We start from the raw sequence: 24,938 nt of genomic DNA on the forward strand, positions 1-24,938 counted from the left end.
TCATGATCATTAAAGTAGCATGAACTAAAGCACCTCCGCGTCTCAGCTCTTGTCTACGTCCTGTGTGTGCAGCATATGTAGAATGAAACACTACACCAATTGGATTTAGCTGGAAATAGAGTCCAGTATTGTGGCTCTGGCTTCCATAAAGGAACAGAAAGTGATGAAGGATTTGCCAAGGAGCTGGATATGGCTGCTGGAACAATAATTCCCTTGACTGGCAAAGAAGAAGGCAAAAGTGCTAAAGGAAAGAATAATTCCTTTTTCACCAACTGTTTGCAACATTTTATTGTCTTGTACTGATTTTTTTTCTTTTGCTGTCTAGCCTGCTAATTTTTAAGCAGAAACTCAGAGCATCCCTATTCAGGATGGGTATGTAAGCAGGTACTTCTGTGCTTCCTGAATCAAGTGTAGCTTGGTACCTCTAGCTATTGGCATTTATATCAATGGGAAATTTGCGGAATCAAATTCTGCAGTAATCTAGGCACTTATACTACACTACAAATCATTTGCACCTGCTGGCTCATCTACCTGTTAATGTGGTACAACTTTTGCTATACGGATATAGTGGTACAACCCCCTTAGTGTGGATGTAACTATACCAGCATAAAGATGCCTTACACTGATATAATTTATTCTGGTAAGGGAAAGTACACCCGTATCTGACAATTTATTGGACCAGTATTTACCGGATCAGTATTTAAATATACACCAGTATCGGACAATTTATACTGGTGAAGCTGCACACTAAGAGTTGTATGGTGTAACTATTTTGGTAAAAACTCACAACCCTAACTGAAATAGTTATACCAGTACATAAACTGTCTGTAGACCAGGCCTGAGTGCCTAGGACTCCAGTTTAACAAAGAAACTTCTCGTAAGATGTTAATGCAGAGAAGCCCATTTCATTTTCAGATTATATTTTATTAAAAGAAACAAACTGAACCCTGGGATTCAAACCACCCCTAGCTCCCGATTTGAATTTTGCATCTTGGCCCATTTCTATGTTACTAAAGGTGTAGAGATGCTCTGATTAGTTCCCACCATATTTTGCACATATGGTTTAAAATGGTAGAATTTTCTCAGTGTTTGGCTAGAATGCAGTTCACTTATTTTATTTGCACGTGTTCTTGCATTTTTCTTTTAAATTAATTCTTTATTCATAAACCATTTAGAAAGTGATGTTAAAATTAAGAGCAACTTTGTTTAACCTAGGAAAGAGTCATTCAAGCAGGGATAATCGTCTTACACCTACTATTAAACCACTACGTGGGCTAATAATTTCCTGGGTCACCCTCACTTCCTCGTTGTTTTATTTGTGGTGTCCTGCTTTCCTGCTTCCAGCTCTGTTGGTGATACTTGGTTATTTAACAATTTAGTACATGCCTGTTGCTGTCATCTTTGGGCACATTGAGTGTTTGATATTATATATATGTAATCAGTACTGCTTATATAGGGTGGTATTGATGGTGATAATAATACCTAGCTCTTACATAGTGTGTGTGTGGTTTTTTTTTTTTAATCCATAGACCTAAAAGCACTTTTTATAAAGCTTTATTATCCCCATTTTACAGATAGAGAAACTGAGACACAAGGCGATTAAAATGACTTGTCCACCTAGAAAACCATTGGCAGAGCCAGAAATAGAACCCAAATATCCTGAGTCCCAGTCTAGTGCTCTCTCCAGTTGGCAACATTTCCTCCCTTTTACCAACCATCCCAATTCACCACATGAATAAAACCTCCGAAGTCCGAGTCCAAGATCAAACAAGCATTTAGACAAAAAAAAAATATGTTCCTGGCATCACGCTTTGAAGACCAGCAAACTTGGACTCAAACATATTAAGGTGGCAAGTCCTACACAGCCAGCTGCCTTCTGCCAAGAATGTGCTTATGATGTTGTCTAAGGTCATTGTCATTTGTTCTCTGACTTCCTTCCACCTAATGTCCTTGGAGAAAAATGCCATTTTTTGTGCTTAGAGACTTATTGGTTAGATTTATCAGTGTCATTGTAATTTACTCATTAAACCTTACTTTACAGACCATTAATGCATTAAAAATAGCAGGTGTGATTTGATGGTATTTGTGTACTCTATCTCACTGTAAGTACAAGAGGCATTATTGTAACAACACAGGCCTTGTCCAACAAGAGAGGTGTTGACCAGACACTCTCAACCCCCTGCACGTGCCCACTATTTAAGGCCCTTAATGGGAGGAGGGCTGCTTAGTAGCTCAGCACCTTACGGGACTGGACCCTGCTTCAGAAAACGCAAAGCAGTAAGCTTGCTGATCTCTGTAGAGTGTGATGAGTGTGATCCTTTGCATAGTATTGAATAGTCTTACATGGTATTATTTGTAACTGCTGTGTTTAACTTTCATACAGCTGACAGAGTTACCCAGTCTATTAAACCATATGCTACTGCACTGAATCATTACTGTGCCAAGGAGCCACTCAGAACAATACTGGAAAATATTTCTGCTTATCACCTTTTGGATGAGACCTAAAGTTGGAATCCCTTCCACTTGTGGCAATTGAAGACCCCACGACATTTTTGCAAAAGTAATGGTGTTGCTTGGCCCGATTCTAACTCTGACGAAAGTACCTCGAAATTCCCTTCTCATTTGAAATATGGCAAAGTTGTTCTTCACAGCCTTTCCTAAACATATTTCAATTCTCTGCTGTATGTTGTTGCCGGTGTAGAATAGCCCCTGCTACACCCCCACTCAGAAGTTGCTGCATTTCTTTCTATAAAGTGCTTTAAAATTGTCCTGGATGAAAGGTGTTCTCTATGGGCTTGATTTAGAACCCACTGAAGTCAAAGGGAGTGTTTCCATTGTCGTCAGTGGGCTTTGGACCTAAGTATGTTGTTTTCCAGGGTCCTGATTATAGCCACAGAGATAGCTTACACAAGAAACCTATAGACATATATCCTGTCAGGCTTTAGCTTAAGCAGTTAGCATAAGGCTTTGAGGCCTATAAGCCTTAGCATAAGTAAATGGCCCAAAGCAGAGTTTTGGGGAACAGGGAACATTGGGCTTCCAGGGGAGGTATGTAACTGCAGGAGCATTGAACTGATACTCAGCTTGAATATTTTAGGATAGAAACTGACAGATTCTTAATCACAAACTTGCTTGGGGATGAATTGATGTATATAAGTTAAAATTATTAATATACTAACCTACATGATAAAGACACCCCAATATTATTAGGGTGAGGACGTTAGATATGGACAAAGATGGGCATTTGTGTGAATATTCATGACAATTACTAGACTCTATAATAGGCTATACCACCATGTAAAGGGGAGATCTGGACCATCAGACTTGTTTGGCATGCCAGGGTGTTGCCCAATTCTTTAGTGGTTATTGAGTTTCATTGGTTTCCAGCTAATTACTAGGATAAAGAGCTGGGGGTTGTAGGGTTCTAATTCCAGAATCAGGCACAACAGAATTCAGGGTAAGTTCCATATCTGGTTGAGAACTCTGAAGTGCACACTGATGACACTCACTTTAAGCAATTTTATCAGCACAATTAGTAAAGATACCAATGCTCCAAACCACATACAAAGATAGCAGTAACAGAATATTAAGGTAATATTTTATACCATACCTTACATATATTCACACCCTTTCTTGGCAATCTGGTGGTAAGAGATAATCAGTCATCCACGGGAGTCCTGCTCTCTCCCTGGCATGCCAAAGGAGTCTGCTGCTTAAGCAAATGCCATACAGGATATAGGTCTGTAGCTTTCTTGCACTGCTGCTAAATAAAATGCTAAGCTAGCTCAGTGGGCTACAAGGGACAGGGTAGGAACTTCATGGATGACTGCCTGTCTCTTACCACTAGATCTCCATGAGAAGGTGTGAATACATGTACGGAATGGTACAAAACATTAGCTTAATTCTATATTATTGCTCCTTTTCATGTGCCTTTCCTACGTATGCTAATACAATTGTTTAAAGCTTTGCTTTGCCCTCTGTGTGAGTGTCATCATTGTGCATAGCGGGGTTCCCAACTTGAAACTGAACTTGATAACCTGAATTACCCCAACACGTTTCACTGATACCTAGGTTTCACACTGACTCTATAGTGATTCACCATCTGCTGTGAAATCCTCCCCTTCCAGGTACCAGGCTGACAATCAGGTAGATGTGGTTCTCACAAATTACTTTTCTCTTCAAAGATGAAACATAAAAGCTGGTTTGTAAAATATCCTTGTTCAGCCAGAATAATGCTTAATTACTATTATAACGCAGGAGTGGACAGAGAGTCCTGTCATGTTCGGGGCCTCATTGTGCCAGGCACTGTACAAGCACATACAAGACACAGTTCCTGCCCCAAAGAGTTCACAATCCCAGTTTACCTCTTTCTACTCTCTGATATCTATATGCAACACCCTTTGTGGAAGTCTTGTTGGGTACTCTAAATTACTCCCACAATTTGCTGCTTTCTCTGCCATGTAGTAGAGGGTAGCATGTGGCCCAGAATTTCATTTTAACCAGCTTTGTACATCACAATCAGAGTAACTCCAGAGCTTCTTAATATAGGGACAAATCCTGCAGGCCTTACACAGGCAATATTTCCATAGACATAAATGGGACTTTTTTCTGAGTAAAAATTGCAGGAGTTGGCCTAATATTAATATATCCTGGCTAATACTGTATTACAAATCCACATAATTCAGAAAACTAAGGAAATGGTATATCCTATGTACAACAGTTATATTAGGATGTTACAATTGATTTACAATTAATTTGAGTGTCCCTTATTCTGAAAGTAACTGGCTTAGGATCACTGTCATGCTTCCGTAGAAATGTGTTTTGTTTGTTTGTTTGTTTTTGCTCCCAGTGGCAAGCCTGTAGACTATTATTAAATTAGGTTCATTTTCAATAACAATACCTAGCTCTTTTCATCAGTAAAATCTCAAAGCACTTTACAAAGGTAATCGGGCAAGTCTGTGGTAGCGCCAGGAGTAACATTCAAGTCTCCTGAGTCCTAGTCCAGTGCTCTATCCACTAGGTCATGCTGCCTCCCTCCCAGTCAGCCCTGCGCCATCTCCTCACCAACCAGAATATATGACATCATTGCTCATTCTTGTTCCCTCTCTTCCCCTACCCTGAAGTGACCTTCTTAATTGCTGCCAAGTGCTGGAATACTCAGCTTTTACCTGAGCTCCTGGTTAGTTCTGTTAGAGCCAAAGTGCTTCAGCACCTTACAAGATCCACTCCTCACACATATGCTGGGGTACAAATAACACAAGTGAATACCGTCTTTGTCCAGCAGTGTCTCTTTTAACTGATGGAGACTCCAATGAGCCAATTTCAGTTTGCAGTTATTCTGTATATCCACCAGTGTAACTTCTATGGAGTTCCTCTGGTTTTACACAGGTGTAAATGAAAACAGAACTGGGTCCAAGGACTCTAGGTCTTTCCTGTCATGAGATAGCAATGAATAATCTTCACTGTGGTTTTCTTTTTGTTTCTTGTAGCACAGTGTTGCTGTGGAGTCTTTATTATCTTGCTTTTGGGAAGCTACTGGTTCCTACCTGTCCTCTATGCACTGTGGCTCTATCTTGATTGGGAGACACCCCAAACTGGAGGGAGAAGATCAGAGTGGGTCAGAAACTGGACTGTTTGGAGGTACTTTAAGGATTACTTTCCAATTCATGTAAGTAAAAAGTTTCACACTGAATTGTGAAAATGCAGATCAAGATGGCTTTGTATCATGAACGTTTGGGGCCAGATTCATCTCTGGCATAGCCCTACTGAAGTCAGCGGAGTTATACCAGGAGTTATACCGAGAATTTGACTTCTCTTCTGTAAAACAAGTTCTCTCTTCGAGTGATTGCTCATATGCATTCCACTATAGGTGAGTGCGCGCCCCGTGCACGAGTCTGCGGAAGCTTTTTTGCCCTAGCAACCCCGGCGGGTCGGCTCCAGCGCCCCCTTGAGTGGCGCGCGCATAGTGCGGCATATAGGGTGCTGCCGACCACGTGGGCCCTCAGTTCCTTCTTTCCGCCCGTGACGGTCAGTGGAACGCCTGCCCCTTGCTTCGTCGCAAGTAGCAACCTCTAATCTTGTAGATAAGTTCTCTTTGTTTAAACTTAGTTAGCATAGTCAATTAGTGTATATAGATAGAAGATAGTGTAAATAGTTAGCCCTTAGGGACTTTTCTCCAGAGCCATGCCGGGCTCCACGGGGTTCAAGCCATGTGCGGCCTGTTCCAAGGTATTCTCCACGAGCGACCCGCATGATCGCTGCCTTAGATGCCTCGGGGAACAGCATCGCAAGGATAAGTGCCGCATTTGTAAGTCGTTTAAACCCCAAACACAAAAGGACAGAGATGCTCGCCTCCGGGCGATCCTGATGGAGTCAGCACTGCGTCCTGACTCGGAGCCCTCCAGGTCACCGACGGCACTGAGCATCTCATCGGTGCGTAGCGCTCCTTCGGCACCGACATCGGCACCGACAACGGCACCACGCAAGACGGTACCGAAAAAGAAAAAACGGCCGGTGGCCGTAACTATGGACTCTATGGCGGCGGGCAGAGCCATGGCATTGGGTATAGTCATGCGCCGATCGTCCTGGCTACAGTCCTCAGGCCTGTCATCCGAGGTACAGCAGGCAATACAAGATCTGCCCTTTGAGGGCACGGGCCTGTTCTCGGATAAGACGGACAACAAACTACATGCCTTGAAGGACTCAAGAGCCATACTGAGGTCCTTGGGCCTGTACGTGCCTCAAGCCACAAGACGCCAGGGCAGACAGCAGCCTCAGAGGCAACAGCAACCCGCTCCCAGACTACCCCCTAGACAACTTCAACCTAGGAGAGGTCGTGAGCGGTTTAGACAGCCCAACCGCCGGGACCGCCCAGGGCCGCGGAAAAACAATAAGCGCCCCTTTTGATGGGACGCTCGAGGGTGGCACCTCCCCCATTCCCACGGCTCTCGTATCCGACCTGGATCACACCCTGCCCTTCAGAGACAGGCTGCGGCCGTTCCTCCGAGAGTGGCAGGGCATAACCTCAGACCACTGAGTGCTAAGTGTGGTGTGGAGAGGTTACGCCTTGCAACTTTCGGCCTTCCCTCCGGATTCTCCCCCTACCCCGTCCCTCTTCAGGGACCCCTCTCATGAGCAACTCCTTCTCCAGGAGGTCCACTCCCTGCTCCGCCTAGGGGCAGAAGAGGAAGTCCCCCTTACGGAAAGGGGTAGGGGGTTTTATTCCTGGTATTTCCTTATCCCCAAGGCAAAGGGAGGCCTCCGGCCTATTCTGGACCTTCGCTGTCTAAACAAGTTCATCAGACGGATCAAGTTTCACATGGTCTCCCTAGCCTCCATTATTCCCACACTGGATCCAGGGGATTGGTATGCTGCCCTCGATTTAAAGGACGCATATTTTCATGTTTCTATCCTCCCGGGCCACAGACGTTTCCTCCACTTTACGGTAGCTGGTGGCCACTACCAGTTTTCAGCCCTCCCCTTCGGCCTTTCCTCAGCGCCCAGGGTGTTCACAAAGTGCATAGCGGTGGTAGCAGCCTACCTGCGGCGCAGAGGGGTTCAAATCTTCCCCTACTTGGACGATTGGTTGCTTCGGGGAAGGTCCAGGGATCATGTAACAAACAGCTTAGCCCTAACGTGCGCGACATGCAACAGGTTGGGTCTGCTCATCAACGAGCAGAAGTCCATGCTGACCCCTGTGCAGCGCATAGAATTCATCGGGGCCACCCTAGATGCAGTGCAGGCCAGAGCCTTCCTCCCACTACCCCGGTTCCAAACCATGACTGCCATCATTTCCCAGTTACAGAGGTCCCCCACAATGACAGCCAGGCACTGCCTCCAACTGTTGGGGCACATGGCGGCATGTACATATGTGGTGAGGCTGGCTCGCCTCAGACTCAGACCCCTTCAGGGGTGGTTAGCCTCAGTTTACGCCCCAGCCAGACACTCGCTGAGCAGAGTAGTCACTGTTCCGCCCCAGGTCCTAGCGTCCCTGAACTGGTGGACAGACCCGAGACAGATAATGACCGGAGTCCCCTTTGCAGACCTTGTCCCCTCTGTAACACTAATTACAGACGCTTCCGATGTTGGTTGGGGGGCCCACATGACCCGCGACCTCAGTACACAAGGCCGATGGTCGCTACAGGAGAGAAACCTTCACATAAACATTCGAGAGCTCCGTGCAGTCCTCCTAGCCTGCAGGGTTTTTCTCCGCTTCCTGAGGGGCAGGGTGGTGCAAGTCCTTACAGACAACACCGCAGCGATGTTTTACATCAACAGACAAGGAGGAGCACGCTCCTCGGCCTTGTGCCAGGAGGCGCTTCAACTATGGGACCTAGCGGTGAGGTACGATTTTCATCTGGTTGCCTCTCACCTCCCAGAGGTGAGGAACGACGAGGCGGATCGCCTCAGCAGGTCGTTCTTACCCCGCCACGAATGGTCACTTCATGGGGAGGTCACAGAGTTTCTCTTCCGCAAGTGGGGTGTTCCCCATCTGGACCTGTTTGCCACATTACAGAACAAGAAATGCCCGATGTTCTGCTCGCTGCGCGGGCGCAAGCAGGGCTCCATTTCAGACGCATTCCTGATACACTGGGCGGGACCACTACTGTATGCTTTTCCCCCGGTTCCACTGCTTCCCAAAGTCCTCTTGAAAATCAAGAGGGACAGAGCAGACATTATCCTGATCGCACCGGCATGGCCGAGACAGCACTGGTACAGTATGCTGTTCGACCTATCCATCGCCACACCGATCCCGCTCCCGAGGCGCTACGATCTCCTCTCCCAGGACCAGGGTCGCCTGCTCCACCCGGACCTGGACTCCCTCCACCTGACTGCATGGAGGCTCCGTGGTTAGCAGAGGGGGAACGAGCTTGTTCGGAGCAGGTCCAGCGCATCCTCTTGGGAAGCAGAAAGCCTTCCACTCAGGTTGTATACCGGGCAAAGTCGAAACGTTTCAGTTGCTGGGCGCAGTCACGGGGTATCCTGCCGCTGGGCTCTACCATACAAGCCATTCTGGAGTATTTGCTACACCTAAAGACGCAGAGCCTAGCCCTGGCCTCTCTGAGGGTACACCTGGCGGCCATTTCGGCCTTCCATTGCCCCGTGGAAGGGAGGTCTATCTTCTCTCACCCAATGTCCATCAGGTTCCTCAAGGGGATAGAGAGGCTGTTCCCACAGGTCCGCGAACCGTTGCCTCTCTGGGACTTAAACCTGGTCCTTACTATGCTCACAGGTCCCCCCTTTGAGCCTATGGCTACATGCCCACTGCTAGTCCTCTCCTGGAAGGTGGCCTTCCTCGTAGCCATTACATCGGCTAGGAGGGTCTCTGAGTTACGAGCCTTGACCTCAGAGCCCCCTTACACAGTGTTTTATATGGATAAAGTACGACTGAGGCCCACCCGGCCTTCTTGCCTAAGGTGGTGTCCCAGTTCCATTATAACCAGGATATCTTCCTCCCCGTGTTTTTTCCTAAACCGCACGGTTCGGAGGAGGAGCGGAGATGGCACTCGCTGGACGTCAGGCGAGCCTTGGCTTTCTACATAGACCGGACCAAGCCGTTCCGGAAGTCCACGCAACTGTTCGTCGCAGTCGCGGACCGCATGAAAGGCTCACCTGTCTCCACTCAGGGCATCTCCACCTGGATCACCGCCTGCATCCGCACCTATTATGAGAGGGCGAAGGTGCCTCTCCCGGGACTGGTAACGGCACACTCAACCAGAGCGCAGGCCTCCTCTGCGGCCTTCCTGGAACGAGTGCCCCTTCAGGATATCTGCAGAGCGGCAACATGGTCATCGGTCCACACTTTCACCTCTCACTACGCCATCGTGCAGCAGGCAAGAGAGGACGCAGCCTTCGGCAGAGCCGTACTGAGAAGGGCCTCTCGCCAGTGACTCCTTCCCGCCACCAAAGGTATGGCTATCTAATCACCTATAGTGGAATGCATATGAGCAATCACTCGAAGAGAGAAAACAAGGTTACTTACCAGTAACTGTTGTTCTTCGAGATGTGTTGCTCATATCCATTCCACACCCACCCTCCGTCCCCACTGTCGGAGTTGGCAGAAAGAAGGGACTGAGGGCCCGCGTGGTCGGCAGCACTCTATATGCCGCGCTATGCGCGCGCCACTCCAGGGGGCGCTGGAGCCGACCCGCCAGGGTTGCTAGGGCAAAAAAGCTTCCGCAGACTCGTGCACGGGGCGCACACTCACCTCTAGTGGAATGGATATGAGCAACACATCTCGAAGAACAACAGTTACTGGTAAGTAACCTTGTTTTTAGATGAAGAAAATCTGGGGTTCGTGACAGGGAGAATAGTTGGGGATGGGTTATTTTGAGTTGAATCTTTCTAGCCACAAGAGAGAAGCTCAGATATTGTAGCGATTACAGAACTATTAATTTGAGACAGAACCGAACTCTTTATACTTACTTCGCTTAGGATTGCCTAAAATGCTCAAAACAGGGAAATGAAATATCAGTGATCTACACACTATAACGTGCAGCCTCCATGCTCTTAAAATTCTTCCTATGTTTATGAATCACGGTGATGAAAATTGTTTTAAACTCACATTCCATTTATATGATTTTCAGCTCATAAAAACATCAGATTTGGATCCAAGCCAAAATTACCTATTTGGATTTCACCCTCATGGTGTCCTTGTTGCTGGAGCCTTTGGAAACTTTTGTACAGAATATACAGGTTTTAAAGAATTATACCCTGGTTTCACTCCATATCTTCACGTCTTGCCCTTCTGGTTCAGATGCCCTTTCTTCAGAGATTACGCTATGTGTGCTGGTAGGTAGAGCCAAGCTCTCTAGCCACTGCTTCAGGTATGGCGTTTGTTTAAAATGAGTTGTATAAAGTGGTCTCTGCTACATGGCCTCCTCCTGTATCTATTGAAGTCTATGAAAAGTTCTGCCATTTAACTTCAATAAAGCTAGATCAGGCCCTATAGAAAACCTGTTTATAGTGAACAATTGTTTCAAAAGCAATTCAGAAGGCTTTATTGTACTTTTAATGAACACTGATATAGTGAATTATCATTTAAAGTGACTTGTAATGAAATTCCTGAATTATTTTAATACATCATAATGTGAGAATTGTAATTCCAGTTATAGAGCCCAATCTTATACCACTGACGTCAATGAAAGCTTTGCCAAGGGAGCAGAATCAGGTCCAGAACAAGTCTATCTTGTAGTGAAATTGTTTGGTGAAAGGGTGACTATGCTATAAGAGGGAGCTAAGCTAGAAGACCTTTTGGGGAGCAATGCAACTTTAATTTTTGAAAACATAATTTTAGTTAAAACAGGTAAATCATTACAGGTTGTGTATGCACTGGTCATGATAGATAATATTACTATTTCCTTTCACGTGTTTTCTTTGGATTTATATTTAGTATTTTGCATTGGCTGTACATAAAAAGAAACTCAGAAGCAAAATGTCATTCAAAATATAATGGCGGTGGATACTATTTATTCAAAAATAAAATCATAATATACAAATGCCATAATATTTCACATTATATAGGAGCAGGACACTGATAACAAAAGAATTAACCAGTTGTCTACAGCGGCAAATTCAGATCTGTTGTAAGTAGGTGCAATTCCATTTACTTGAATGAGTTGCACTGGCTTACACAAATTCCGTTGGCTCATCCACACCCTTACTAAAATGAGTAATCCTTGCTCATGCAAAGTAATCCCTATTGTGGTCAATAAGACTGCATGCATAAGTAAGTGTAGCAGCATTGAGCATCTTCCATAAATATTGATAATTAAGGCCTGTCTCGCCTGCACAGAAAGAACTCACTGCCACACCTAGAGACTTTTTCCAGGCGCAGTTTTATTCTCCAAATGTATGATTTAGGCAGACCTCAAATGCAAGAACAGTTCCTCAGCCTGTCCTGTGCTACAATTCCCACGGGGCTTTTCCCCTTTGCCTCTCTGTCCTTCCTGCTTTAGGGCCTACTGTAGGAGCCTGTCTCCCTCCTGCCTCTCATCAGTCCTCCATTAGGCCAGCTACCTAGGAGATAGTCTTCCTCAGGGTCTCTACCAGAGGAGCCAGTTCTACAGCTTCCCCCACTATCTGAGCTCTCTCACTCTTTGAAGGCATCCCTTGACCCACTTTCCCACCACAGCTAGGTCTAATAACTGAACAGGCTATCTGATCCCTGGATAATCAAGATCAGCTGGGAGGGTAGGTGATCTGTTGCAGGCAAGGCTGGGCCTGATTTCCCTTAAAGGGTCACCCAGCCTGTGACAAGGCCACATTCCTATAATCTGTTCTGTGCCGATAAACATTTTTACCCATTGAAATCAGTGGAGCTCTGACTGGGCCCAGGGGTCTATCCACAAGGATCAGATTGCAGGATGGGAGTGTAAAGCTTTTATTTATGGCAGGATCAATTTTTTAGTTGAAGGAGAAACTATCTATTTTAGATACTTGTATGGCCCCCTATTAGCATAGTATCTGAGTGCCTTACAATCTTTAATGTGTTTATCAGAGCTGTGTTTATGAGGGAAAGGTAACCTGCTTCATGGAGAATTTAGCTATTTCTAAATTTGGGTTTGTTCCGATTCAGAATGGAAACCAAAAATTTCAAAATTTTCCACAAAAAAAAGGGACGGAGCTCCAGTTCCAGGGCAGGCTGCCCCAGATGAAGCCCTTCGAAGTCTGGGTTCCCCATCAGTATGCTACATCGACTACTGAGGAGGCAGGTTGGCATAACTCCAGGCAGGTTTCTATGAGAACTCTAGCCTGGTTTCTAGAGGAACTTCATCAAAATCAAACTTTCTCTGCGGAATGTTTTAATCTCAATGAGTTGACAAATTCCGAAAAAAAATTTTCATCAGAATTTTTTCAATCAGCTCTGGTATTTCTCCTCACAATCCACCTGTGAGGTAGGGCAGTGTTGTTATTCCCATTTTATAGATGGGGAACTGAGGCACGAGAAGGGCTAAAGTGACTTGCCCAAGGTCAGACAAGAAGTCTATGATTGAGCAGGTACTTGAGCCCAAGCGCTAGGCTAGGATGCTAAGCACTGGACAATCCTTCCTCTCTGACAATTACTGAGCTTTTTCTATTATTTTCCCGTGCCTACCCATGAGCTGTCTTATTCCAGTCCTTAATACCGGTTATGTTGGAAGAATAGGGCAGATGGAGTGAAGTATGGTATTGTTTATCAATCAACAATACTATGTTCTGTGCTGTTGAATAACAAGCTTGGAGATAGCCCCTGTCCCAAGAAGCTTTTAGTCCTGCTCTTTACACACATCTGTCCAGTGAAGTACTTGATTACTTACCTGGGTCTGAATGGCTTCTCACAATTTTGTTTTATGTGTAATTACCCCATAAACTCTAAGCTCCTGGGGGCAGGAACTGTCTTTTCTTTGTTCCATTTCTGCATAGCACCGATCAGAATGGGGCTTTCATCCATGACTAGGGCTCCTAGGTGTTACCATAATATAAATAGTAAATTATAGCAAAAGCATGAAGAATGGAAGGAAGCATGAGTCTGCTTCTCCCTGTGCTATGGTGTGAATCAGGAGTAATTTTATTTAAGTCCATGAAGTTACAGCAGGAAGGCAAAAATGGCCTTATTGACATGGTGTTATGCTAGGAGCCAGGAGACCTAGGTTCTATTCCTGCCTCTGATCTTAAATCACTGTGCATGACTTAAGGCTAGTTGTTCAACCTTGCTGTGCTTCAGTTCACCCACTGCTAAAATGAGTCTATCTATACACTTTTTTGCCAAGATCTGCAGATGAAAAGAGCCAATTATTGTACGTGAGAAGAGAAACATGCCTAATATGTAGTACAGCACGGTATGAATGTACTTACAATTATAATCCTATAACGTCACAAAGTAATCACCTTCCACCAAGATATAATTTTTCAGGGGAGTTTTGTTGTGCTTGCACAGATAAGGAATGGGTGGTAATGGAAACTGAGCATATCTGACCTGACAGAATGTTATCCACAATCTAAATATAGCTCAGTACAGAAGTGTTTCCACACTGCTTTGCCTATAGGAACAATCCTTTTACTTTCTAGAGGAGAAGTAATTTCTACGTGCCCAAAAAGTGGCAGTGCTGTAGAATAGTCTGAGTGATTTTATAGACACATAGCTCAGAGGGGACCATTTGATCATCTCATCTGACCCCCTACATATTATAGGCTGTAGAATTTCCCCCATTTCAAACAAAGTAATGACTGCTGTGTACTTTGTGAGGACACAACTAGAATACCGAAAAATCTGTTTATTGAGTTCTCCTGTCAGCGTTTGAAGCACACTTGTTCTGTTTAGTTATTCCTGGTCATACTTACAAGCCTCCCTGGAATGTTAGTTACACTTAATTCAGTGTCTGTTAACAAGATATTTCTCGTAGTGTGTAGCTTCCAGAGTAGCAACACAATTGCATTACTTTTCTCATATTATAACTTCCCCAGTAGCAGAAAAGCTGGGTAACAGCAGCTCAAGTCTGGGCCATTTGTTTATTTGAATCCAAAAGCAAAGGAATTCAGTGCCAGCTTTAAAGAAGCACAAGCTGGATTTGATCCCTAGACCATTCTTTTAAAAACAGTACTCTAAGATAGTGTGATTGCACAAAGCGCTAGTTAATATTCTGTGGGGAAGAATCTTGCAGGTGATGGGTCAGACAAAACTGTGTTTTCTGCTCTAATTTCTGTGATTCTCATTCGTCAAAGGGCTAGATTAAGTCCAAATCTGTCAAGGGTTCAGCTGACATGAAGGGCCCAGAAAGTCAGCTATGGAAGTGGGATTGGTTGTATCAGCAGAGAAGAAGCCAAGGCCTCCTCTTTGCCTGGGAGGGGTTATGTAGAGAGTCAGTGTAGTTCAAGTAATGGGATGGGCAGTGCAGGCTTAGGAGGTAGCAGGGCCAGGAAACCCAGAGGATGAGCTCATGAAGTAGTTGGAAGTAGTTTAATTGAGCCGATTCTGCTCCTTCGTCCACTGTTATTCCATTGACTTCAGTTCTGGCACTATGGGTCCTAGTTTAGGTTGCGACATCCTGTATCCATCCTGCCCTTCCCAAATTCTCTGTGTATTTGTTTATATTCGCCTGCTTCCCAATTAAATTCCCTACCTGCTTTAGCTTCAGTCCATCAACCTGTCCATTGTAACCGATGTCACATGATTCTGTAGTCTGGCCTTTCTGATAAAGAAATGTATTATTAGAATGGCAGGGATGAGAAATGCCTGGTTATTAATAATTTGTATTTATATTGTCTGGACCCCTCCCCTCTGAAGATCTCACAATATTCCTCCATGGTAGGAAAATAGAATTTAGCCTAAAGGGGAAATAGAGGCACAGAGCATTTTGCCAAATACAAATCTTTTGCAGAACCAGGATCAAATCCCATGTCGCTTGACTCAATCCCATGTCTGAGCCATTTAAAATATTTTTAAACTATTTTTAGTTTCCATTTGTGTTATGCAAATGACTGACTGATCCCCTGTTAAAACATTTGATCCTCAAGGACTGGTTTCAGCATCCAAGAAGAGTGTGTCTCATGTGCTGAACAATGACAGAGGTGGAAACGTTGCAGTGATTGTGATTGGAGGAGCAGAAGAGTCTTTGGATGCACATCCTGGAAGCTTAATTCTGAGCATCCTCAAGAGGAAAGGTTTTATTAAAATGGCTTTGAAATATGGGTAGGTTTCCCATTAGCATGGTTGGCTTTGACAGCATTTCTTGCAGAATGAAGTATTAATGCAGCACAGAAACTGTGAATCTGAGAAGGTTATTTGTGCATTAAGGGATATGGGATGCTTCTGTCTAGAATAAGAGCCAGCACCGATGTATTGCATTTAAACAGAATAGAGAAATAATACAAGTGCAGTTGTGAAATCCCTTTTCTCATAATTTTCAGAAATAACCCAATGGTAGATGGAGATATTGGCACACTCTGATTATTTGGCTGACTTGTTTTAAACCACAGTATTAAACAAATTGTGAAACTCTGTGTGGTAACATTTTTCAGTTCCTCAGATTTTGTTGCTGAGTCACTCAGACACACTGTTTACTGGCCGGCCAACAGCAGTTCTGCTGGCCGGCCAACAGCAGTTCTGCTGACCTTACCATTCCTGTACTTCTGAATGCTACCGACTTCAAGGAATATTTTTTCTCTTTGACTTGATTTCCTCATGATTTTTGGGGAAGAGATGGGCCCTGATTCAGCAAAGCACAAAAACGCGTGCTTAACAGTGTTGATGAATAAGGATGAACTTAAGCACATGCTTAAGCGCTTTGGAGAAACAGAGTCAGAATCCAGAAATAAAAGGACATCCTTTTTTCTTAAAGGATGCAAAGTGAAGCAAGTAAAAGCCAAACATACAGATGCATTTCAGGCCTTCTTCATAAGTCTATATAGTAGTAATATTAATTTGGTTAATACTAAGAAATAATAAAAAATGCAGGCCAATGTCGACCCTCCTACCCCTGTATAAAGCTCCCATTTAAACCAATAGCAGCTCTGTGTGGTACAGTGTGGCTCTATGTTCTCCTTCACAAGGGTGAGCTGGCCAAGGCAGTTCACAAAATGTGTCACTATTTCATTGACACACAGAACTATAGATAGGGAGCCAAATCCTGCTCCCTTTGTCCAACATCTATGGAAGTCAAGAGGTGTCTTTCCACTGATTTCAGTGGGAGTTGGATCAGCTCCCTTAAGCACTTCAGTAGTTCCCTTACCTCTAGCGGGTGTACTGGCAAGGACAGTTGGGTCAAGATCATACAAACGTCGAATACAAAATAGAAAAATCATAATGACACAGAACAAGTAGTGAATCAGCTATTTCCTCCTGAGTTTCACAACCAAAACTCCATGTTACTTATTTCAGTGTAGCAACCCTCTATAGGAAGTCTTTCAGATAGAAACAAAAGCTAGTCTATTCACAGGACTTATATATTGCACCACAAGGTTTTCCTGTTCATTATTATTAATGGTCTAACAAAAACTTGGCAGCCTATAAATCCACTCTGTTTTCAGAATTTTCAGATGTTTCTTTCAGTGGCAGCTGTATGATGCAGAACTGTCATAGGCATGGTCTACACCAGTATTTCTCAATTGGTGTTCAGGGTTCCGCGAGAACACTGTTAGGGTTCCACGAGCAGCTGTTCTCCGCGACACTGATCAGATGTTCTCCGCGCCGCCGAGAGCAGCTGTTCTCCGCCGCCGAGAGCAGCTGTTCTCGGCGCCGCCAAAAAAGGGAAGATGTCTTGGATTTTCCGGCGGAGGGTATCCAGTGTAAGTGTAATTTAAGTGAGAAATGCTGACCTTTGCTTATTTCGACATTTGAAGACTGCTAAGAGTTTGGGGGGTTCCGCAATTATTTATGGAGTTCAAAAGGGTTCCGTGGCCAAATTTAATTGAGAAACACTGGTCTACACTTATCTTGAAATTCAGTGGCAGTCGACGGGAGTTACGCAAGCTACACAGAGTAGCTTGCATAACTCCCGTCAACTTTGTAACTCCTCTTCTATACAGCATCTCCACTGGGCTGTGCCGATGGGAAATGCGTTCCCGTCAACGCAGCACTCTGCCACTTGACTTCCGGGTCGATTGAGTGGGTCTTCACCGACCACTCAGTCGATCTGGATAGATCGATTTGACTTGCCGCTGTCAGTGAAGATGTACCCATTGTTGAGAAAGTTGCCTCACAATTTTACGCCAAGCAGGCACCATTCAAGGGGCAAGAGGGAGTGATGGAGGGGAATGGTATTCCTTCTGAATCCCAAGGTTTAATAAGGCACATAAATAGTTGTCGTTATTTCACGCAAGCAACTTATTATAATCCATTGTACATACCAGACAGCTGCCTCCTTGCTTCGGGAGGATTCGTTTTCATTATTCTTATTAGCATATCCAGCTGATGATTTCCCAGTTCTAAAACCTTCCCATTGAGCAATGTTGCTGCAATACTGCCATTTTAACAGGCATGCACCATAAAGATAGATTGTCAAACAAGGTGAAGATGCTTAGGAAAGATAGCAATTGCCGACGATTTTAGTGCAAGAAAACAGAGCTGTCAAACTTGGAGAGAACGCTTAAGATAACTGTTTTAATTTTATACAGTGGTATTGCATTGGTTCACTCTTTCTAACAGCCACCTAAGTTTAACATACTGACACCTCAGCTGTAGCAGCCAGGGCTTTCAATACAGGTTTTCCCTTTCACACTGACAACAGCAGAAGCATTGCAGTTCTGATGCTTGGGATGAGGGAGGGTTAGGGGAATTTGTGTAGGTGCTATACAACCCCTTTCTAGCCACAGATTCCCACTAAGGAGAAGAACAAAAACTCCTTATATTGGGGAGAGGCTAAGGTCTGAAGTGAAGTAGATTAGAGCAGCTCCTGTAAACAGTATTCAGCCTTTAATGTTAAAAGATTAAGACGGATTTTCGCAGGCATGCCCAATGAATGTCACCTACCTCAAACCTAAAAAGACTGGGTTTGATTCTTTGCCATCTTACCTTGCACTCTGTAATTATTTATGCTGGTGCTAATTGAGTGCAATTACTGCATCAGCTGATGTTACCAGATTAGCAAAGAGGTAGAAGGCATGTAGGCCAAGCATCTATTTTACCAGTGTTCAGAAGGCAAAAGCAATTGTGACATCCTAACATCCTAGACTCTATTGCTGTAATCATGTTTACTTGTGTTTAGGAACACAGTGATTGGAATATCTTGCAGTTCTGTGTGCGTTTTGTTTGTAACATCTCAAAGTTCCGTTTGTTGCTTAGAAATGTTTTGAGACCTTTTGTTACACAAGCAACAGTCTTGCTCATATCTGAGAACAGTTACTGTGAATGTGTTTTGTTATGTTATGTCAGTGGAATAATCCATATTGATGGCTAATTCCACCCTAGCATTTCTAGTATTACAATAACTTGTACTCCCCTCTTTTGTGAAAACATACATATATTATTTAGGGGGAATGCAGCTTTAAATAAAAGTTCTAATTTTTGTTTTAAGTTTGCTTTTTTAAAAAAATTAAAGTTAGTTAAGGTAACTAAAAATATATAATAAAGTAAAAAGCAACAATCCAAATGGTCAAAAAACATGGAATCAAAATAACCTCGGGTCGAAAAAAATCAACCCCCAAGAACAAAGTGTAAAAGAAAAATCAAAAAATAAAAATAACTTTAAGTTCATTCTGCAAACATCCAGGAGCATCGAATTTGCAACCAACAAAGTCCTCGTGTTCAGTCCACCTGGCCAGTGGACTGGTTCGAGCAATTCAGACTGTGTGTGTGTGTGTGTGTGGGCAATTGCTTATTAAAATCTCTGTATTCACCATAAAAACAGCATATTGCCTTGTCCCCCGAATAAAATCCTGCTGTTTATTTCATTTATAAGTAGAACAGGTGCTATGGTGCTATCTCTTCCAGAAGATAAAAGGTGCTATGGAACCACAGCAAACTCAGTGAAATTGTGATGGCCAAGATCCAACAACTGTTTTTCACGAATAAGATTTTAGCAGTTGCCTTAAAATCAGAAGGATTCCTCTGTCTTTATTGGAAACCTTTACTTAGGTTTGCTAGTATTTGAATACTGACCAGGAGGCAGTAGGTAGTCTTGAGTTGTATTTTTTTTTTTGATAACTAAATATTGTGTATCCCTCCATCTGCACAAAGAAGCATTTCAGTGATGTGTTGAATGCATGAATTTTATAACCAGCGATGACATTATCTGCATTGATTACTGTGACTCATTATGCTGTTGATGTGAGTTGCAAATCATGCTTCGTTGAGTGCCCTGTGATTACTAATTCTGTTTACTTTGTAGAGCTCACCTGGTCCCAGTATACTCTTTTGGTGAAAATGAACTATTTAAGCAAGTTGCAAACCCCAAAGGATCATGGCTCAGAACTCTACAGGAGAGACTGCAGAAGAGACTGGGGTTTGCTTTACCGCTGTTTCATGCTAGAGGAATATTTCAGTACAGTTTTGGCTTGATACCTTACAGGAAACCTATTCACACTGTTGGTAAGTTCCTTAGTGGTTTATGTCATTCTTATGGAAATATGCAATTTGTGGTTAAATTCAGTTAAGTGTTCCTTTACAAATCTGCTCTGACAGAAAGAATTGGTTGCTGTGCATCTAAAGGTAAGCATGTGAGGTTTGAAATAAATATTTGCCTTTCCTAATATCATTATCCTGTTTTGTTTTGTTTGGGGGGGGGAAGGGAGGAGATGAAGGCAAAAGGCTCCATAAGTAACTTCTGCAAACTGGGCTATAATAAATGATTGCAGTAGATTGAAAGAGGAGGGAGAACTGTCACTGCATTTCCCCATGGGGGAAGAACACTGTTTACACAAGCCAGAGAGGGGAAGAGGGAGCTCCCATCTGCTTTTCCTTTACTTTAATCCCTGGTAAATCCTTTCCTCCATGCACAGCCTATCTGAGGTGGCTGAGTGTTCAGGCATTCCAGTTCAGGTAGTCAGGGGGATGTTCCAGTCCGTTGAAGAGCAGTGGCACATCTCCATAGCAATGCAGTTTCATCACAAGCTATTTAGCCCCTCTACCTGGGCAAATATGGCAGTTGGATCCACAGCTCCCCACCCCATCCACAGCAACACACGTAAGACAACACATAACAGCCCCAAGGCAGAGTGCGTGCCTCCTCCTGTCCCTGAAATCTCTGTTCTGCACCTTTCAGGGTCTTCCACACCTGCAGGATGCGTGTAGCATGGAGGTTTTGTAGCTCCATAGAATCGGTCTCTTTCTCTTAAAAAAGAGTTTTTAACGGATGCATAATTTAATGTATACTAGAAACACATGACTACAAATATGGGGGGATTTTTTTTCAAAATTAGCCCAGCTCTTCTCTCCCCAGAGACCGTGTTGAACTGCTGTGGACTTCAATGGAGTTAGGCTAGTGCTGAATGCTTTTGAAAAATTCCACCCTTAAATCATGGTTATGCTGCAAGCTACCCAAAGGCAATGGTTGATAAAGCCATTTTCTGATAAATTCAGGCTTCATTCCAACACACAAATCAGTCTGTTAGTTTTATTTCCCTTCTTCTGTCCTGAATCCCACAAGGACATTTAACACATCTTGAATTTACTTCAGGTAGGTCGTTTTGATGCAACACCAACACATAAGGTACATTGCACCAGGATTATATGAAGCAAATGTCCTGTTGCAATGAGAAGATTTTTGTCCCATGGGACCAAAGAAAAAAGGTGACAACCATACATTCTGTAGGCCTCTTGGCTTTAGAACCCTGTGCTGTGATTGGATGTGGTCTGTATTTGTATCCTGGACTCCCAGGCCACCCCATCTCAATCCCCTTCTAGAGGCTGATCTTGCAGCCCATACTCGAATGAGCAGTTCTATTGGCTTTAATGTAGACCTAGTCACATTAAAAATAAACAGTGTTACTTTAGTTTTCCACTAGAAGTGTACTTAAATACTCATTTTTATCAGTGAGTATTGTTTGTCACTTTTAGAATAAGAACTGTTTGAAGTGTGTTTTCATTTTCTTGTAAAAACCTTCCAAGTGACTAAGCTGGGCCAAAAAACAATTTTTCCTCTATTTTAAAAATGAAAAAATGATGATCCTTGAGAAAACTTGAATGCTAGATAAAAAAATATTTTTGTGCAATTTTTTTATTTTTCAATAAGCTCTCCTTTAATGGGACTTACTTATGTGATCAACAGCTGCATGATTGGCCCACACTCATTGCGGCTTCTGGGAGCCTAGAATGTTCTTTACTTTTGCAAATCATGTTCCACAGTTTGATGCCGATACTTTATGAGGCCGAGGATAGTCTGAAGCTAAAGCACAACATCTGGAGTCAGCAGATATGGGTGCTGCTCGTGGCTGTGCCACTGATTTGTTGGGTGACATTGGGCAACTTACTTAATAAGTCAGTGCCTCTGTTTTCGTGACTGCAAAATGAAAATAACAATGCCAGCCTTACATTAATATTTGTAAAATGTTTTGTCTTCTGGTGAAAGGTGACAGTATTATAGTACAGTATTACAGTAGCAGAAGGCCTAAGCTGGAAAAAATGGTTGTTTCTTCAATGGAGTTTGCTAACACCTGAATAATAACCTTTCTAATGCTGGAAACAATTCAAGGGCCTTGTTTCTCTGAGCAATAGTTCGTTTGTTTTTTAAAAAGATCACTGGGGTAGATAGCCAGGGTATTCTTTTGTAGCAGATTGTTCTGTTCTTGAACAAAACTACTACTGCTTTTAGTAACAGAACATTGCAAAATAATTAACCAAGCATTGGCTTATTTACAGCTGTTAACCAAAGAACGTGTAGAATAATTGGATGATTAGCCCATTTTCCAGTTCTTTCTCAACATTCATTGTGAACTGCATCATACTAAAATAGGGCCTCCTTTGAGGTCGGAGGAGTCTAAAACTTGTGGAAAGTCCATATTTCAGGTACTGTGATGAGAAATGGATTTCATCCCCACCATGCCATTTTGCCATACAGGATAGAGTCTGCCCCTCCTGGCACAAGGAAATGTTAATTCCACCACACTGACTGTGCCAAAGACATCTTTCTATTGTTGCCAGAGAAGCCATAGTGACCCTACTGGCTGCTGCAGGAATATTCGGAGTCAGTGCAGCACATTGGGTATCCCAGCCACTGCTTCCTCCTCTCAGTCAACAGACACTCACTAGTTTGGAGCGTCTGTGGTCATTAGACATCAAAGGATTGCAAGGTGGGTTCACATACTATGGTGATGTGACCATATAAGAACCTAAGAGAGAGAGATCACAGGAATATACTAAACTAGACTGCTATATTTTCTATGGTAAAATTTAACACGTTCAGGAGAAATTATTCTACACATTCACTGCTGATCCTGCTCAGGCTGCAGAGGTGCCTGGCATCCCAGACCAGACTGCAGAACTCCTGTGGGCTTCTGCTGCAAACACGCACTACAGTTGTGCTTAAAGAACTCTTCGATTTGGTTGATCTTTATTTATGAAAGACAACACACTTAGTGGTGGTGTCCTACAGGTGGTGGTAAAGTGTTACCACTCCTGAGACTGAGGCTAGGCCTACACTATGAGTTAGGGGTGTGATTCCCCTGCAGATGTACACACATGTAGTTCAGAAGTGAAAGATCAGGCCCATAGAGAATAAGTGAAGGCAGGGTATAGTGTAAAGTTTTCCTGTAAACTGGAACTAGTCCAACTTTTTAGGATCTGATTCTCTTCTGCCTTGCTGCCAAATCAAATTGGTGTTGTCTTCACTTTGCATAGGTGGAACTGACCACATAAGGTACAAGGAAGTGGAGGACCAGGCCCCCATGGAGTTAAGTTAGTGTTAAATCAGAGTAAGGGGAGGATCAGGACCAGAGAGTCTGCAAATGAGGAATGTGTTGCAAATCTGAGGTTCCTGTACGTTATGGTGTAGTTCTCTTATCATGGTGGGAAGTGGGAGGAGCAGGGAAAGAAGGCACTGACATCCTGGCCCCATTGACCTCAATGGGAGTTTTGATGGTGTCTTCAATAGAGCCAGGATTTCATCCATCATCTGTAGAACAACAAAACTAAGCATCTGGCCAAGATGGAAGAGTACTTTTATCTGCAATAAATAGATGTCAATATAGCTATCTTCATTTCTACCTTGTTTGTTGCTTGCAGTGGGGAAACCTATCACTATAAAACAGAATTTGAATCCCAGACTTGAAGAGATCGAGCAGCTGCATCAGACATACCTGCAGGAACTAAGAAAATTATTTGAGGAACACAAAGAAAAATATGGGATACCAGACCATGAATCTCTCCTCTTTAAATAACTGCAAATTCAGGGAATCCAGATGTAAGAAAGTGGCCATGTGATGAAACAAAACATTTTCAATCTGCAACCACTCTTTTACGAGAAAATGGTGTGTGTTAAAGTAAACTGATCGAATCCCTTCCTAGCATCCTTAGTTGTAGAAGATCCTTCTTCATTTAGGGTCTGATCCTGCAAACCTGCCTGTGAGAGTGATCCCTTTGGCTTCATCTACATTGAAAATTGTAAGTACTTTTCCCACTATTGGCTTTGCAGCTCTGCTGGTGAGAATGCTAGTGTAGGCAGAACACAGGTGTCTTGAGCATCATGTGGTCTAACCCTAGGTTCAGTAGGTGGAGCTGCACTGGTGCTAGATCAACAGTGGGAAAAGTGTTAGTGTGGACAAGGCCCTTGTCTGCAGCAACTTTGTTCCTAACTTTTACCCCAGGAGTGTGTAACTTAAGGTTAGGGGATTTACTAAACTTCTATTCAGTGTGGCATTGAGTTGTTCTTTGTATACCAAGAAAAATGCATGCTAATCTTGAGTAGAAATGAAACTATGTATATAGAATTCACAGCCATCAGGAACTGAACCTGAATATGCAAAAATATGGATCATTTGAGGTTGCTGCCCTAAATGGAAACTACCTAAAGTAGTTCACCCAGACTATAAAATATTTAACAAATTAACCCCTCATTTTGAAGGGCTGATTAGGCTTTGTGGGGTTTTAGTATTGGGGGTGTGTGTACACATGCATATGTTGCATGGTGGGAGAGAAATAACTAATTTTTAGTAAAGGTTCAATTTTGGATCCTCAGTTTCTAAAGTACAATAACTTTATAGGAAATAGCTATTTACAGTATAGTGTCTTGCCGTTTGTGTGGGAGCTACTTTACCAAGGAGACCTGTCGGAATCATACAGGTTTTGCATGAATAGGCAGGCTGTGACTGTTAAAATAATACAAAACTCTTAGGTCAGGCATCTTTAATAGAAGGAAAACTGCCCCCATTTTGCTAAGTACAGTTCTGAAATATCACTGAAAAAAACCTACATTAGTTTATACTTATTTCCAGTGATGGAAAAGATTGGAGTCCAGCAGCTAGACCAAGGGACTGGGAGTCAGAAACTGAAATGTTATTCCTGCTGCTGACTTGCTTTTTGACTGAGC

At 43.4% G+C, this 24,938-nt stretch overlaps 1 protein-coding gene across 1 annotated transcript in view; it reads left to right on the forward strand.

Annotated features, from left to right (window-relative positions):
* MOGAT1 (monoacylglycerol O-acyltransferase 1) overlaps positions 1 to 24,604 on the forward strand; it is a 31,934-nt gene extending 7,330 nt beyond the window's left edge. The window contains exons 2-6 of the mRNA XM_067538655.1: positions 5,490 to 5,668; positions 10,587 to 10,791; positions 15,496 to 15,670; positions 19,806 to 20,005; positions 23,636 to 24,604. Of these exons, the coding sequence (XP_067394756.1) occupies positions 5,490 to 5,668; positions 10,587 to 10,791; positions 15,496 to 15,670; positions 19,806 to 20,005; positions 23,636 to 23,790 (914 nt within the window). The 3' untranslated portion in view covers positions 23,791 to 24,604. The remainder of the gene's footprint in view (positions 1 to 5,489; positions 5,669 to 10,586; positions 10,792 to 15,495; positions 15,671 to 19,805; positions 20,006 to 23,635) is intronic.
* Positions 24,605 to 24,938: the final 334 nt, after the last annotated feature.

The sequence above is a fragment of the Emydura macquarii genome, unplaced genomic scaffold, assembly GCF_026122565.2.
Source record: "Emydura macquarii macquarii isolate MOO-44397 ecotype Brisbane River unplaced genomic scaffold, CSIRO-AGI_Emac_v2 contig_499, whole genome shotgun sequence".
Taxonomy (NCBI): domain Eukaryota; kingdom Metazoa; phylum Chordata; order Testudines; family Chelidae; genus Emydura; species Emydura macquarii.